General features: G+C 38.5%; 1 protein-coding gene across 1 annotated transcript; it reads left to right on the top strand.

Annotated features, from left to right (window-relative positions):
* The first annotated feature begins 7,567 nt into the window (after positions 1–7,567).
* On the top strand, positions 7,568–14,233 carry LOC135628012 (NADH dehydrogenase [ubiquinone] flavoprotein 1, mitochondrial-like). Its single transcript, XM_065134532.1, has 2 exons — positions 7,568–7,749; positions 12,482–14,233. The coding sequence occupies exons 1-2, from the start codon at positions 7,726–7,728 to the stop codon at positions 13,943–13,945; spliced, it is 1,488 nt and encodes a 495-aa protein (XP_064990604.1). The 5' UTR covers positions 7,568–7,725; the 3' UTR covers positions 13,946–14,233.
* Positions 14,234–14,515: the final 282 nt, after the last annotated feature.

Here is a 14,515-nt window from a genome sequence, read left to right as displayed (position 1 = left end):
CTAAAAAGAAAGTTAATTCACCCATTAAACTCATTTCAAATTCATGACTCATACATTTGGCAAATGATTCACATAGTGATTCATCCGAAGAGCCAAAAATAATATCGTCAACATAAATTTGCATAATAAGAAAATTATTTTCAAAATGTTTGATAAACAATGTAGTATCAACCTTGCCTTTGGTAAAATTATTTAAAATAAGAAAGGAACTAAGCCTTTCATACCAAGCTCTAGGAGCTTGTTTCAAGCCATAGAGAGCTTTAGTCAATTTGAATACATGATTAGGAAGAAGAGAATTTTCAAATCCGGGAGGTTGTTCGACATATACTTCTTCGGAAATAAAACCATTCAAGAAAGCACTTTTGACATCCATTTGAAATAGTTTAAAATTATTACTACTAGCATAGGCAAGGAGCATCCTTATGGCTTCTAATCGAGCCACGGGAGCGAAGGTTTCTTCGTAATCGATATCTTCTTCTTGGTTGAAACCTTTGGCCACTAATCTAACCTTGTTTCTAACCACGATACCATTTTCGTCTTGCTTGTTTCTAAAGACCCACTTAGTACTTATGACTAAGTGGTCACTTGGTCTAGGAATAAGCTTCCATACCTCATTCCTCTCAAATTGGTTCAATTCTTCTTGTATTGCAATGACCCAAAAATCATCTTTTAAGGCTTCGTCAATGCATTTAGGTTCAATTTGAGAAAAGAAAGCGGCGTTAGCATAAAAATTCTTGAAAGAAGAACGAGTTTGAACCCCTTTTGTTGTATCTCCTATAATTAGCTCCTTTGGATGAGCATCTACATACTTCCATTCTTTGGGTAAAGAAATTTCGGAAGAAGATGCATTCAAATGGCTATTTTGAGGAGGGGGTTCGTTTAAATTCAAATTATCAAAACTAAGATCATCATCAAAATCATTTTTCTTTAAATCAGAAATTTCATTAAAAACTACATGAATAGACTCTTCTATTACTAAGGTCCTTTTGTTAAAGACACGAAAGGCCTTAGAAACGGAGGAGTAACCAAGAAAAATGCCTTCATCGGATTTAGCATCAAATTTACCTAGGGCATCCTTTTCATTTAAAATGAAGCATTTACAACCAAAAACTTTAAAATAAGAAATATTTGGTTTTTTGTTATTCCATAATTCATAGGGAGTTTTTGATAGAGATGATCTTATTAGGACCCTATTTATGATGTAACAAGCCGTATTTACGGCTTCGGCCCAAAAATATTTGGGTAAACTATGTTCATTTAACATAGTTCTTGCCATTTCTTGTAGGTTTCTATTTTTCCTTTCAACTACTCCATTTTGTTGAGGATTTCTTGGAGTTGAGAAGTTGTGATTGTACCCATTAACTTCGCAAAAATTTTGAAAGTCACGGTTTTAGAATTCACCACCGTGATTACTACGAATTGATGAAATCATGAAGCCTTTTTTGTTTTGAGTGAGTTTACAAAATTTAGAGAAACACTTGAAGCAATCACTTTTGTGAGCTAAGAAATAGGTCCAAGTGTATCTAGAGTAGTCATCCACAATCACAAAAGCATATTTGCTTCCACCTAGACTTGTTGTATCAATTGATCCAAATAAGTCTAAATGGATCAATTGTAATGGTCTAGTGGTGCTAATTTGATTTTTTGGTTTGAAGCTTGTTTTTATTTGTTTGCCTAGTTGACATGCATCGCATACCTTATCCTTAATAAACTTCATATTCGGAATCCCTCGTACTAATTCTTGAGATGAGATTTTAGATATTGTTTTCATGCTTGCATGACCTAATCTCCTATGCCAAAGCCAAGCATCATCATTTACGGCGGAGAAACACATTTCATTACTTAGTTCATCAAGATTGATGGTATAGACATTATTTTGTTTTAACGCAATCATAGTCATGTTATGATTTAGTTTTTCAATAATACACATATTTGATTCAAATCTAACGATATAACCTTTATCGCATAGTTGACTAATACTTAAGAGATTGTGTTTCAATCCATCAACTAGTAAAACATCATCAATGGAAAAACTAAATTTGTTACCAATAGTTCCCTTGCCAATGATTTTGCCTTTATTGTTGTCTCCGAAGGTGACATACCCTTCTTCTTTGCTAGTGAGCATAGAGAAATGAGATGGATCTCCAGTCATATGTCTTGAGCATCCACTATCGAGATACCATCTCTTGCTCCTAGCTTGTGGGTTTGTCTATAAAAGAGGATGATTTTTAGGTACCCATTTGATTTTGGGTGCCTCAAAAATTGACCCACTAACTTTGTTATTTATTATTGAATCCTTTATAGTTCCTTTAGGAACCCATATTAATTTTTGTGAGCTCATTTTCCTAAATGGATATTTGTAGGCAATATGTCCGGATTTGCAACAGAAGTTGCATTTCATATAAGAGGAAACATGTAATGTAGGTCCTTTTATGAAAGTGGTAGGATTTTGATGTAATCCTTTTACAAATCCAATTCCATTTCTATTTGCGATGTGACCCTTGTGTGCAAGGATCATATCTAATCCTTTGCTACCAACCTTAAACTTGTTTAAGGTTTCTTTAAGAAGCAAATTTTCATTTTTTATTGCTTCTAAATGCTCACACTTAGAGCATGGAGGAGTTTGAAGATTATCAAACTTTTCTTGTAGCAAAGCATGCTCTTTCTTTAAGATACTTAACTTCTTGCTAACAGTTCTACATTCATCAAATAATTCATGAAAAGCGATAGAGAGTTCTTCAAAAGATAAATCTTCATTAAATAAATCACATACCTCTTCTCCTAAAGCCATTAGCGCGTAATGAGCAACTTGCTCGGTGTTGGACTCCTCTTCTTCGGATGCGCTTGAATCATCCCACGTTGCCTTGAGCGCCTTCTTCTTTGATGTCCTCTTTTTGGCTTGAGGACAATCGTTCTTGTAGTGTCCCGGTTTTTTGCATTCATAGCAAATCACTTGGTCCTTCTTTTGTTCAAATTTATTTTTTATATTATTTTTAAATTTGTTCTTTCTTAAATATTTTTTAAATTTTTGAGTCAAAAGTGCAATGTCATTGTCACTGTCCTCTTCGTAAGAGTGCACAAGGATGTTGATTTTGGACTCTTTCACTCGGCTAGTGCCTTCATGAGTGACCTCAAGAGTTCTCCAAATATCAAAAGCCGAATCACAAATTGAAACACGATTAAATTCGTTTTTGTCTAGTACACAAAACAAGGCATTCATAGCCTTTGCATTTAAAGCAAAAACCTTCTTCTCCGATTCATTCCATTCGCTCATCGGAAGAGAAGATTTTTGAAATCCATTCTCGACAATAGACCAAAGCTCAAAGTCCATAGAAATGAGGAAGATCCTCATTCGAGTCTTCCAATATGTGTAATCCGACCCATTAAACAAAGGTGGTCGTGCAATAGAATAGCCCTCTTGCATGCGGGAGTAAGCCATCTCTCTTGGGTATTAAACCAAATATGAGAGATAACCTCGCTCTGATACCACTTGTTAGGATCGGAGCGGCACTAAGAGGGGGGGTGAATTAGTGCAGCGGATTAAAACTTCGATTTTAGAAAAATCTTTCGTACGATAAAAACGGAACTTGAAAAGCTTAACTTGAAAACGTATTCTTAGAGTTGCGCAGCAAAGGTAATAAGGAACTAATGTATGTAAGAAGGTTTACAGTAATGTAAATAGCGATAATGAAATGCAAACCAGAGATTACGCCTGATTTTAGAGTGGTTCGGTCAAATGACCTACATCCACTTGCGAGGCCCCTCTTCGATGAGGCTCCCACCTTCCACTAGCAAATCTCTTGAAATGGAAGGGTAAGTACCCCTCTTACAACCTTTTATAAGCAGTTCAACCTCTTACAAGTTTTCAATAAGAAAGAAGGAGGAGAACTCTCTAGCAAATTGAAAACAAGACTTGCTAAGACTTTCTAAGACTTTTCGCTCAATCAAATGCTTCTCAAAAGTTGTAATCTCAACTGAGATTTGAGGGGTATTTATAGGCCTCAAGAGGATTCAAATTTTGGGCTCCAAAATTTGAATTCTCTTTGGGTTCCCGATGCTGGCGGTGCCACCGCCCAGCCAAGCGGTGCCACCGCCCAGCGTTCGGGTGCTGGGAGGTGCAATCGCCCAGCCCAGGAGGTGTCGGTGCCACCGCCTGGCTCTCCGATTTCACTGGTTTGGCTTAATTTTAGCCCAAACCATATCTGACTTTGGGCCCAGTTGGCCCCTAACCAGGATATAGGATTATCTCTTAATCCTAATCCTAATTACAAGTGAACTACATAACAAAAACACATCCTAAGCAAGCTTTCAATCGCGAACGTCGAGTCTTGTTTCGGCGAGCTTTCCGACGAACTTCTTCCGACGGACTCCCATCAAGCTCCCGATCTTGTGATGACTTTAACGAGTAGCCGAGCCTTCTCGGTGATCTCCGTGAATGTCCGACGATCTCTTCGGCGAACTTTCGAAAATTCCGATAGGTTCCCGATTTCTTCTCGGTTGGTTCCGGCAGCATCTCCGACGATTCTTCGGACTCTTAAACGTCCATCGATCTTGACTCCGGTATTCTTGATTTGTGTTTTTTGGTTATCGTAGTTAATCCTGCACACTTAACTCAATAATATGGATTAGATCAATTAACCCATCAATTGATTTCATCATCAAAATCCGAGATTCAACAGACCTTACGAGGGCTATTGAGTGTCGATAGAGGATCATCCACTCTCGGTGTCATGAGAGGAATATCCATGTGTTCTTGCTCAGAAAAATCCTTGGCCAGGGTCATTCGGGTTGAGAGAGAAAGAGTTCTCTAAGAGAATCCGATTAGAGCGAGACTCGAGTAGAAACCATATGGGTCTGACAACACCATGCTCAATATACGGTCTTTGGGATATTAGATGGATGAGGGACTATAGGTACACGGTAACTGAGGACAGATAGGTCCAATGGATTGGATTCCCCTATATCGTCTGGGGACTACGGCGTAGTGGCCTAGTACGTCCATAGTCGATGAGTCAAGTGAATTATTACAGAGATAATAATTCACTGAGTTAGAAGGAGTTCTGATAGATATGACTCACGGCCAGCTCGATATTGGGCCTAGAGGGTCACACACATATGGTAGGCATTGCGATGAGTAGAGGTTCGGATATGAGATATCCGACGGAGCCCTTGTCTTATTGGATGCAGATCCAATACCCACAAGGGGAGGACCTATTAGGGTTTGACAGGGGACCTCTATAAATAGGAGGGATTCAGAGCCTCATAAGCTAGAGCCTTTGCTTACCTTTCCTATTCTCCTCCCCCTCTCCACCGAGCAGGCCTGGAGTTTTGAGGAGCATCGTTGCAGCCCTGCTGTGTGGATCATCGCTAGAGAGGAGGACGCTTGACCTCCTTCACCCTCTCCTAAAGATCTATAAGGAAACAGGGATATACGATCACTCTAGGTAACACAATCTACTCTATACGTAGTTTTAAGTTTCGCGGATTTTGCGCACCAATCTTCGCATGACGATGAATATCTCTTTGGGAATCGGAGATTTTGTTTTCTTGTTCTTCCGCTGCGCATGTGATGTCGCCCCCAAGATTTCCCATCATGATCATGTTATGCATGATGACATGTTACAAATATTCATGATGAAATTTATAATGACTTGAATTCAGCTTGAATTCAAGGTTATATCAATATGACATTGATAGGGAGAGTTAAGGTTAACTCCGTCATCAATTGGTTGTCATCATCAGAAAGGGGGAGATCGTTGAATCTCATATTTTGATGATGAAACCAATTGATAAGTATTTATGATTTACTCTGCATTTTGAGTGATGCAGGATGCTTCGATTAGGGAGAGACATTTAAAGCAGAAAAAATAATATTAGGCCTGAGAAACATGTCAGAAGATTGGATGTCGCGCTGAAGGATTGGTAGACGTATCAATAGAAGGCTTCGGGCCATGGTTTCAAGCATCGGGCCAAGAAGAGCAGATATTGTGCCAAGGATATTAGAGTGGTGGAGGTCAACCGACCGATTGGGCAATATGCCACAAGAAAGGATGATGCGCCGAAGAATCGGATGAAGCGTTGATGAACCAATGACATATCGAACAACATGATTCATGCTTAGTAATAATTGTCTAGATCGAAGTGTGTTTTACGTATGCAGGATTAACTACGATAGCAAGGCATAAAGCAAAATGAAGTCCCGGAGTCAAGAATGTAATTTCGTTGGGAGTTCGAGAGTTCATTAGAAATCTGGACGTTCGTCGGAAGTTCTGCCAAAATTGATCGAAAAGTCCAGGAGCTTGCCAAAGAAGCTCGTCGGAACTCGTCAAGAAGATCGTCGTGAAGTCTAGGAGCTTGCCGAGAGTCCACTGGAATATTTCCGAGAGATCGTCGGAAGTTCGCCGGAAGCTCACCTGAAGAAACTAGACTTACGGACTTCTTTAGCTTATTAAATGTCTTAAAATTCGTAGTTAGCACTGGGATTAGAATTGGGCCAACCCAATTAGGGGCTAGTTGGGCCCATGTATGAACTGTGTTGGGCTTAAAGAAAAGGCCCAAACAGTGACCCAAGAGGTGACACCGTCATGGCATAGTCTCCCAAACTGTGTCAGGTGGTGGTACCACCCAGATAGTCTCCGAGAGGCTACAGGCGGTGGTACCGTCCAGACTTAGCGGTGGCAACGCCCAGTGGCAGAGTGCCAGGCAGTGGCACCGCCCTTGTCAGGCGGTGGTACCGCCCAGTGTCAGACTGAAACTAGTGGTGGTACCGCCTAACACAGGTGATGGTACCGCCCAGCACAGGCAGTGGTATCGCCCGTACACAGGAAACCCGGGATGAGACCTTTTTAGGCTCTAAGTTTGAATCAACTTGAAGTTTATAAATACTCCTCTCATCCCTGGTTAAAATACACAAGACTTGAGAGTGAAAAAGAAAGAAACGCTACTATAACATTGTGTGAACTCCTCTAAAAGTTCTAAGTGTTAGAATAGTTTGAGAGAGGAGTGAGTGAGGATGTAAGGGTTATCTCCTAAACCCGGTAAAAGGAGAATCGAGTTGTAAAAGTTAGTTGATCTTCGCCTATTGAAGGATGACCAATAGTGGATGCTAGTGGCCTCGATAGAAGAGGAATAAGTAGAGTGGATGTAGGTCATGATGACCGAACCACTATAAAAATCTGATTTGTGTTTCCTTCTTGCAATTTACTTTTATAGCAATCTGTCTTTCCTCCTTATTGTGCTTTTAGTACGCCTATGCTTACGAACAAGCATTGAATTTCAAGTTATCTTCAGAGTTTGGTTTTTATTATACGAAATATTTTTAGAACTGACGTTTTTACCACTATACTAATTCACCCTCCTCTCTCTTAGTGCATACTCATTCCTAACAAAGATTGGATAAATGAACCAAAATCTTAATGGGTTCGGCGATCACCGTCACATAGTTCATTAATTTCTACGTGGTCTTTTAATAACTATCTTTAATTAAAAATGAAACCGACCGGATTCGATCGGATCGGCACTGTCTTCATCGGTTCAATTTAACGGGGTTCAGCTGGTAGGTGCGGCTTGTGACCGGAGAGGTCGACTCGAAGCTTTTAGTGCTCCGGGCGTTTCTACGTCACGACAATCTTCGATCCCAGTTGCGCTCTTCCGATTGCCAATCCGCTTTTGCATGGAGTGATCGACTGATCGCGTGAGGCGGGCAGCGCATTATTTTTGACAAACATGTCGGCAATTGGAAGTGGATCCGTAAGTGGCTCACAGATTTTGTTTCTGTTTCGTTTCTTTTTGGGTTCACTTGAATCACATCGGTTGACGATTTTGATTCCTTTGCTTCTGTTCTCAAAATCTGATGCGATGCTCCTTGATCCTGTTCTAGGTTCTGAGTTTTTGTGAAGATTTTCGGGTTTTTGGTGTTGATGGTGGAGTTAGGGATTCTGATGTGATTGAGTCAGTGTGTTCCTTTTTTGTTTTTGGTTGGAATTTTGGTAGTTCAGGAATGATCTAATTACTTTATCTGATGAGATTTTTTGGCATTTCCGAGATGCCTTTACGTTTCTTCCCCCTTTTGTTCTCTGCCTCAGCAACAGGATCGGTAAATGCCAAGTTTGTGGATGAAGCTGCTATCTGATCCGTTACAGCCCTATTGGTACCCCTCGGCCCTGGATGAGATTGAGAATATCTAATCTAGCTTGCGCCATTTCTTGTAAAATATCAACCACCTGCGATTTTAAGCCTCATAATGAATCATAAACACGGAAAGGTTTTTGAGTAGGTAGCCTCCATTGGAATAGGCATATGTTTTATGTCAACTTATGATTGAACACTAAGGTGATAAATTTTTGGATAATAAAATATTTTGTGGAAGTTCTAGAGGACGTGACCTTTTTTCTTATGTACATGTGGACCAAATTTGAAAAACAATGATCTTGCAAAGGTTGGATGCAATATCGTAGTTGACGACCAGCCAAGTGGATTTGGTGTGTAATCGTTTGTTAATTGTGCAGACCAAGAAATTAAAATTAGATGTCCCTATGCAATTGAAACAAGATTAATACCATTGTATTCTGCAAATGAAAAAGTGTAGCACTGCTGCATTGCATAGTTGGAAATAACTTAAATTAGATAAGATCTAAAAGTAAATGTTCAATTATTGTATGTGATTAAAATGAAGGTGACAATTGTGCACTTAGTAAGAAAGCAACGAGCATGAATTAATATTACTCTACCAATTAAATTAAGCCTAACTTGCAAATACATCTATCACTTCAGTTTCGGCCTGAAGCTGAACCCTTTTCAGCTCTTCCTTATGATGGAGCAAGAGACTTGATTCCTTCTCCTTGTAATTTTGCTCGATTTGTATGATCTGATAATGCAAACAAAGGCCGAACAAAATTAATTAACAGGAAAAGATGCAGTATTTTTGCAAAAATTAAAATCAGAAAAGATTTATGGAAGTTATAAAAATCATAGTGAAATACTTCAAAAAGCTTTATGTGCATTATTAAATTTAATATGGATCGATGAGGTTTAGAATTCAGCATTTTTGAGACAACAACAAAAGCAAAGTTTAGAGTAGGTCTCCTTGGAATGAACCTCTAGTTAGTTTATATAACTCATAGTTATTTAAGTTGAAAGAATGATTATGGCAATGGTGGATCCATGTAAGTAGACCGATTAAGATTAATTTTCTAGAACATGGTTGTCAAAATCCCAATTTGAATTGTGGAATCTTATGATATTTACTTAAAGGTCAACAAATGTCTATTTCATGATAGATTAGAGGATTGAAACTATAAAACTATTAATAATTTTTTCTTCATCTCACGTGATCATCATAGGTTCATCCTCTTTCTCACTAGAGTAATAGTCATCATTGGACTTCTGTCGAATTTAGCATATTGTTTCATTTCAGCAGACAACCTTTCATAACAACCCTTAGTTGGATCTTACTCCACTTTATAGTATTGAATATGATTGTAGAGCTTGTACAAAAATGCCCTTTGTACTTAGATAAGTTAATTATTTTTTGATAATTTGTATCAGCCCATGGATATATATGTTTATCATATTGTTCACTTTTTTTAAAGTCTTGGTTTAACCCTAAAGATTTTTCATCAATTTTATGTAGGGTCTTTATTTCGCCAAACTTTATTTAGAGAATTCATGTGGTTCATGACCTTGAGTTGAAGCCTTGCTTAATCCTGCTATAATCTACTTGTCACTAGTTTTAAAAAATGTCAATGATTTTTTAGCATTGTTATTATATAGAGTGAAAGCCTTTTTGAAGTGTTAAAACGGTATCTATAATGCATCTATAGCTTATGAAGATGACACACTATGCTTCACCTTGCTCTAAATTTTGCAGGCCATTCCTTAACTCTATGAACACAAAACAACACAAATATTATAATATTCTATGACTTAAGGTTTTTATTAACATGAATATTAAAACATCAAAAACTGTTTTCATGGTTATAACCATGTAGGCAGTGTCTTTCAACTTTCCTTTGTACAATAACTGTGATCTCTTTCTTGTGGATATGCAAAAGAAAGGACAGGCACAAAGAGAACCTTATGGAAATGCAGTCTGATTTAACAGCAAGGTTTTACTGAAAGATAAGCATATTCAGATGACAAGGTGAATTTGAAACATGAATTGGATGTAATTTTGGAAGGAGAGTGACACTTGATAACTAAATGATGCCATTGTCGTAGAGAATTGCCAAACGATTATATTGCTGAGGAATGGACGACCCATCCTTTTCTAGAGTAGCAAATCACTGAACATTTTCAGTTGAAGAAGTGCTGTTATATGTTTTTTGATTCAGACCTAAACGCTGAAACCTTTAATGAATTTCAGCATTTGTAGTGATTGTTCTAATGAGTTGTCCATAGATAAAGAAAGGAATATACTGTTGATCCCTGTAATTTTTTTATAGTGATTTCCATATTGGATTAAAATGTTGCACTTGTGAAGTAGACAACTTTACAGTTTCCTAGAATAACCATATATATGTAACTTGATTTTTTACATTTAAATTACTGTTGGCTATATTAACAACAGATCAAAAAGGTTGTTACTTTGATTTACCAACAGAAAGTGGAGCCCGAAGATAATACTCAGTTGTTCACATATCTTTCACCTTGAAAATGCTGGCAATAACTTTTGAATGTCATCAATGAATAAATTTACTTAAATGAATTCAAATTTCTTAATATTATCAGCAGTTCATCTGCTATAATGAAAAGCATTTTTTTTTGTCATCTCAGTTTCTAATATATGGTTCATGAAAGTGAAGTAGATCATTTGCAAACATATATGAGAGATTGTAGGGCCTTACCTGAAAATCTATATTTGGAGTATCCTTCATAAATAATCTTTTTCCTCAAAAATATGAGAGAGCCTCTCGGATATGATACAGAAAATATCAAATGAAAACATCCATCCTTCACGCGAGCCACTTTGAGTTTGTAAAAAAAAAAAAAAAAATCAATTGCTACAGAATTGATCATCATCAAGTGCATAACAGAGGAGGAAAATTCTTAATGAAGAATGTAATTCTTGAGAACCCCATACATGCAATAATTGAATTTTCACATGCTTTAATTGATTTGCCACCGTAGCCCTTTTCCACATGCTATAATTGAATTCTTATTCTTTTTATGGAGCATCACCAATGGCAATTCTTGCTTCCAGTATCCTTTTTTGTGGGGGAAGATTTGCTTATGGTTGAACTTTAAGACTAGGTTGATTAGGGAAGAGTTATTGGCTTTTATTATATATGAAGGATATGATCCAGATGAGTAATATGGAAAAAAAGGGTGTTATTTGGCCTCAACAGGGAATTGGGAATGTAGGTCTTGATCTTGTTTAATCTTTTTATGTATTGTAAGCAATGATCAAGCACAGTATTTTTTGACTGAAAATTAGACCAGTTATGTTCCAGTTTAGTATTCTTATATGAAGTTTTTCAGGCAATGGTTATGGTTTCTACTGATTAAGACTTCTGCAAAGAAGGAGCTTGGTTAACTTGAATGCAAAATTGTATTATTGTTCTATTTCTTGCTTGAAAGTGTCATAAATTCACTCACAGTAGATTTAACGAGGTAGTACAACAGGAGAAAGGAGGCAATTTTATGATGGCCCCAGCATGTATTAAAGGAACCTTTGAAAGATCTGTGTACCAATTTTATGATACGTTTTGATTCTTCTGAAACGGTCTGCATCACTAGAATTTTGGGAATAAGAAAGAAAGGAATGAAGTATTTGTGAATTAACCTTGAATTATTGTGATATTGTACTTTCATTAATAATTTCATGATTGAAGATTAGTGTATCCTGCGATGATTGCCATGACACATGCCTAGCTCTAGTGAGCTGACATCATGATTCGAGATAAATGTATCCTGCAATGATTGCCATGACACATGCCTAGCTTTAGTGAGCCACAACTCAGCAAGGCATTTGTTATGTGTTGTTCCATGTGCACCTATCCGGGCAAGCATGTGCCTGTTGATGCATTTGCCATGTGTTACATCATCATGCACCTTCCTGGGTCAAGCACTCGCCATGGCACATTTGGCTTTAGCCAAATACCCATTTACATCGCCAATCATTTGCTGACACTATGAGCCAGGGAGGATGCATCATCGTAGTCTGAAATCGGTGCTTGGTATTTACTGGTAGTTGTGATTTTTAACCACTTTCTTTTTAATCTGTTAGTTTCTGAATGCTTGTTTGCTGCCTGATTGGAAAAGAAGATACAATATGCATTTAAAAAAGATGTTCTGAATAATTTACTATTTGCAACTATGTAAGTTCTCAATGATTCTTTACATCCTAGGCAGATTTTCGTGCGATGCTATGTGATGCATATACTCTCTATCGTTGTACATTTTCTCCAGCAATACCATTTTATTTTTATTCACTATTGCAGTTTGTTATATTTTGCCTCACTTGTGCAAATGCTTTTTGTAGGCACCCATCAAGAACCTTTGTTTGCTATATAGGACTGAACTGGTTCATCATTTCAGTGGCTGGAGGTTAAGTTCTGCTTCTAGGTCATTAAGCACCCAAGCTGCAACAACAGGAAATACACCTCAGCCCCCACCACCACCTCCACCTCCAGAAAAGACTCATTTTGGTGGTTTGAAGGATGAAGATCGCATTTTTACCAACCTTTATGGTTTGCATGATCCTTTGCTCAAAGGTGCCATGAAGCGGGGTGACTGGTATAGAACCAAGGATTTGGTAATTAAGGGTAGTGACTGGATTGTTAATGAAATCAAGAAATCTGGTCTACGAGGTCGTGGAGGAGCTGGTTTTCCATCTGGCCTTAAGTGGTCTTTCATGCCGAAGGTATCTGATGGCCGCCCTTCTTATCTTGTCGTCAATGCTGATGAAAGTGAACCCGGTACATGTAAGGACAGAGAAATCATGCGCCATGATCCTCATAAACTGCTTGAAGGGTGTTTGATTGCTGGAGTTGGTATGAAGGCAACAGCTGCTTACATATACATTAGAGGGGAGTACGTAAATGAGCGATTGACTTTGGAGAAAGCTAGAAAAGAAGCATATCAAGCCGGATTGTTGGGAAGGAATGCTTGTGGATCAGGTTATGATTTTGATGTGCATATACACTATGGTGCCGGTGCTTACATCTGCGGTGAAGAGACAGCATTGTTGGAGAGCCTTGAAGGGAAACAAGGGAAACCAAGACTGAAGCCTCCTTTCCCAGCTAATGCCGGATTATATGGCTGCCCAACAACTGTAACAAATGTGGAGACTGTGGCTGTATCTCCCACAATTTTGCGGCGAGGGCCTGAATGGTTTGCAAGCTTTGGCCGGAAAAATAATTCTGGTACAAAACTATTCTGTATTTCTGGTCATGTGAATAAACCTTGCACGGTGGAGGAGGAGATGAGCATCCCATTGAAGGAATTGCTCGAGAGGCATTGTGGTGGTGTTAGAGGAGGTTGGGACAACCTTTTGGCAGTCATCCCAGGAGGTTCCTCTGTTCCTCTCCTTCCCAAGCACATTTGTGATGATGTCCTGATGGATTATGATGCTCTCAAAGCTGTTCAGTCTGGACTGGGTACGGCAGCCGTGATCGTGATGGACAAGTCCACAGATGTTGTGGATGCAATAGCAAGGCTGTCTTACTTCTACAAGCATGAAAGCTGTGGTCAGTGCACACCTTGCAGGGAGGGGACTGGATGGCTGTGGATGATTATGGAGAAGTTGAAGGTGGGGAATGCCATGCTGGAGGAGATTGATATGCTTCAGGAAGTCACAAAGCAGATTGAAGGGCACACTATATGTGCTCTGGGTGATGCTGCTGCATGGCCCGTGCAGGGGCTTATCAGGCATTTTAGGCCAGAACTAGAAAGGAGGATCAAGGAGAGAGCGCAGAAAGAGCTCTTGGAGGCTGCAGCTGCTTGAGTCCTCTGGTTTGACCGTGTCGAAGTGCCTACTTTTTAGCTTACTTACGAAAATAATGAACTGCAGTATGAAAAATGCAGCCTTTGTGCTTCTTCGGACACTGTCCTTGATGCAACAGAACCATTTTTCTGAGCTTTTCCTAGAGCAGGTCTCATGCAGCTCCGTGGCCAAAACCCTGAAACTTCAGGTTCTGGAATAATTTCCTTTCTACCTTCAAGCTGAGAATTCATTTATTGTGTCATTAAAACTTTAAATTCAGTGAAATAAAATCTGTGCAACTTTCCTAAACCATTTGGCTGCTTTAGTATACATTTCAAATAACAGTGATGATAACTTGATCTAGTCCAGTCTGGTGATAACAATCCAGAATCCTTCAGCAGAACATAATAATATTATTTGGAGCCTTTTTTGTTGCTTTAGCATGTTCTGAACTTCTTTAACATAATAAGAATAATATATTATTATGTGATAGCAATCCAGAATCCTTTTGACTGTAGCTTGTCTCGAGCATTATTGTTACAACTTCATGGATTACTGTTGATGTTATCTGTGGAGTCTAAAACCTAATGC

The sequence above is a fragment of the Musa acuminata genome, chromosome BXJ2-11 (assembly GCF_036884655.1).
Source record: "Musa acuminata AAA Group cultivar baxijiao chromosome BXJ2-11, Cavendish_Baxijiao_AAA, whole genome shotgun sequence".
In the NCBI taxonomy this organism is placed as follows: domain Eukaryota; kingdom Viridiplantae; phylum Streptophyta; class Magnoliopsida; order Zingiberales; family Musaceae; genus Musa; species Musa acuminata.
The sequence above is the reverse complement of the archived record's forward strand: the minus strand, read 5'-3'. Positions and strand labels throughout refer to the sequence as shown.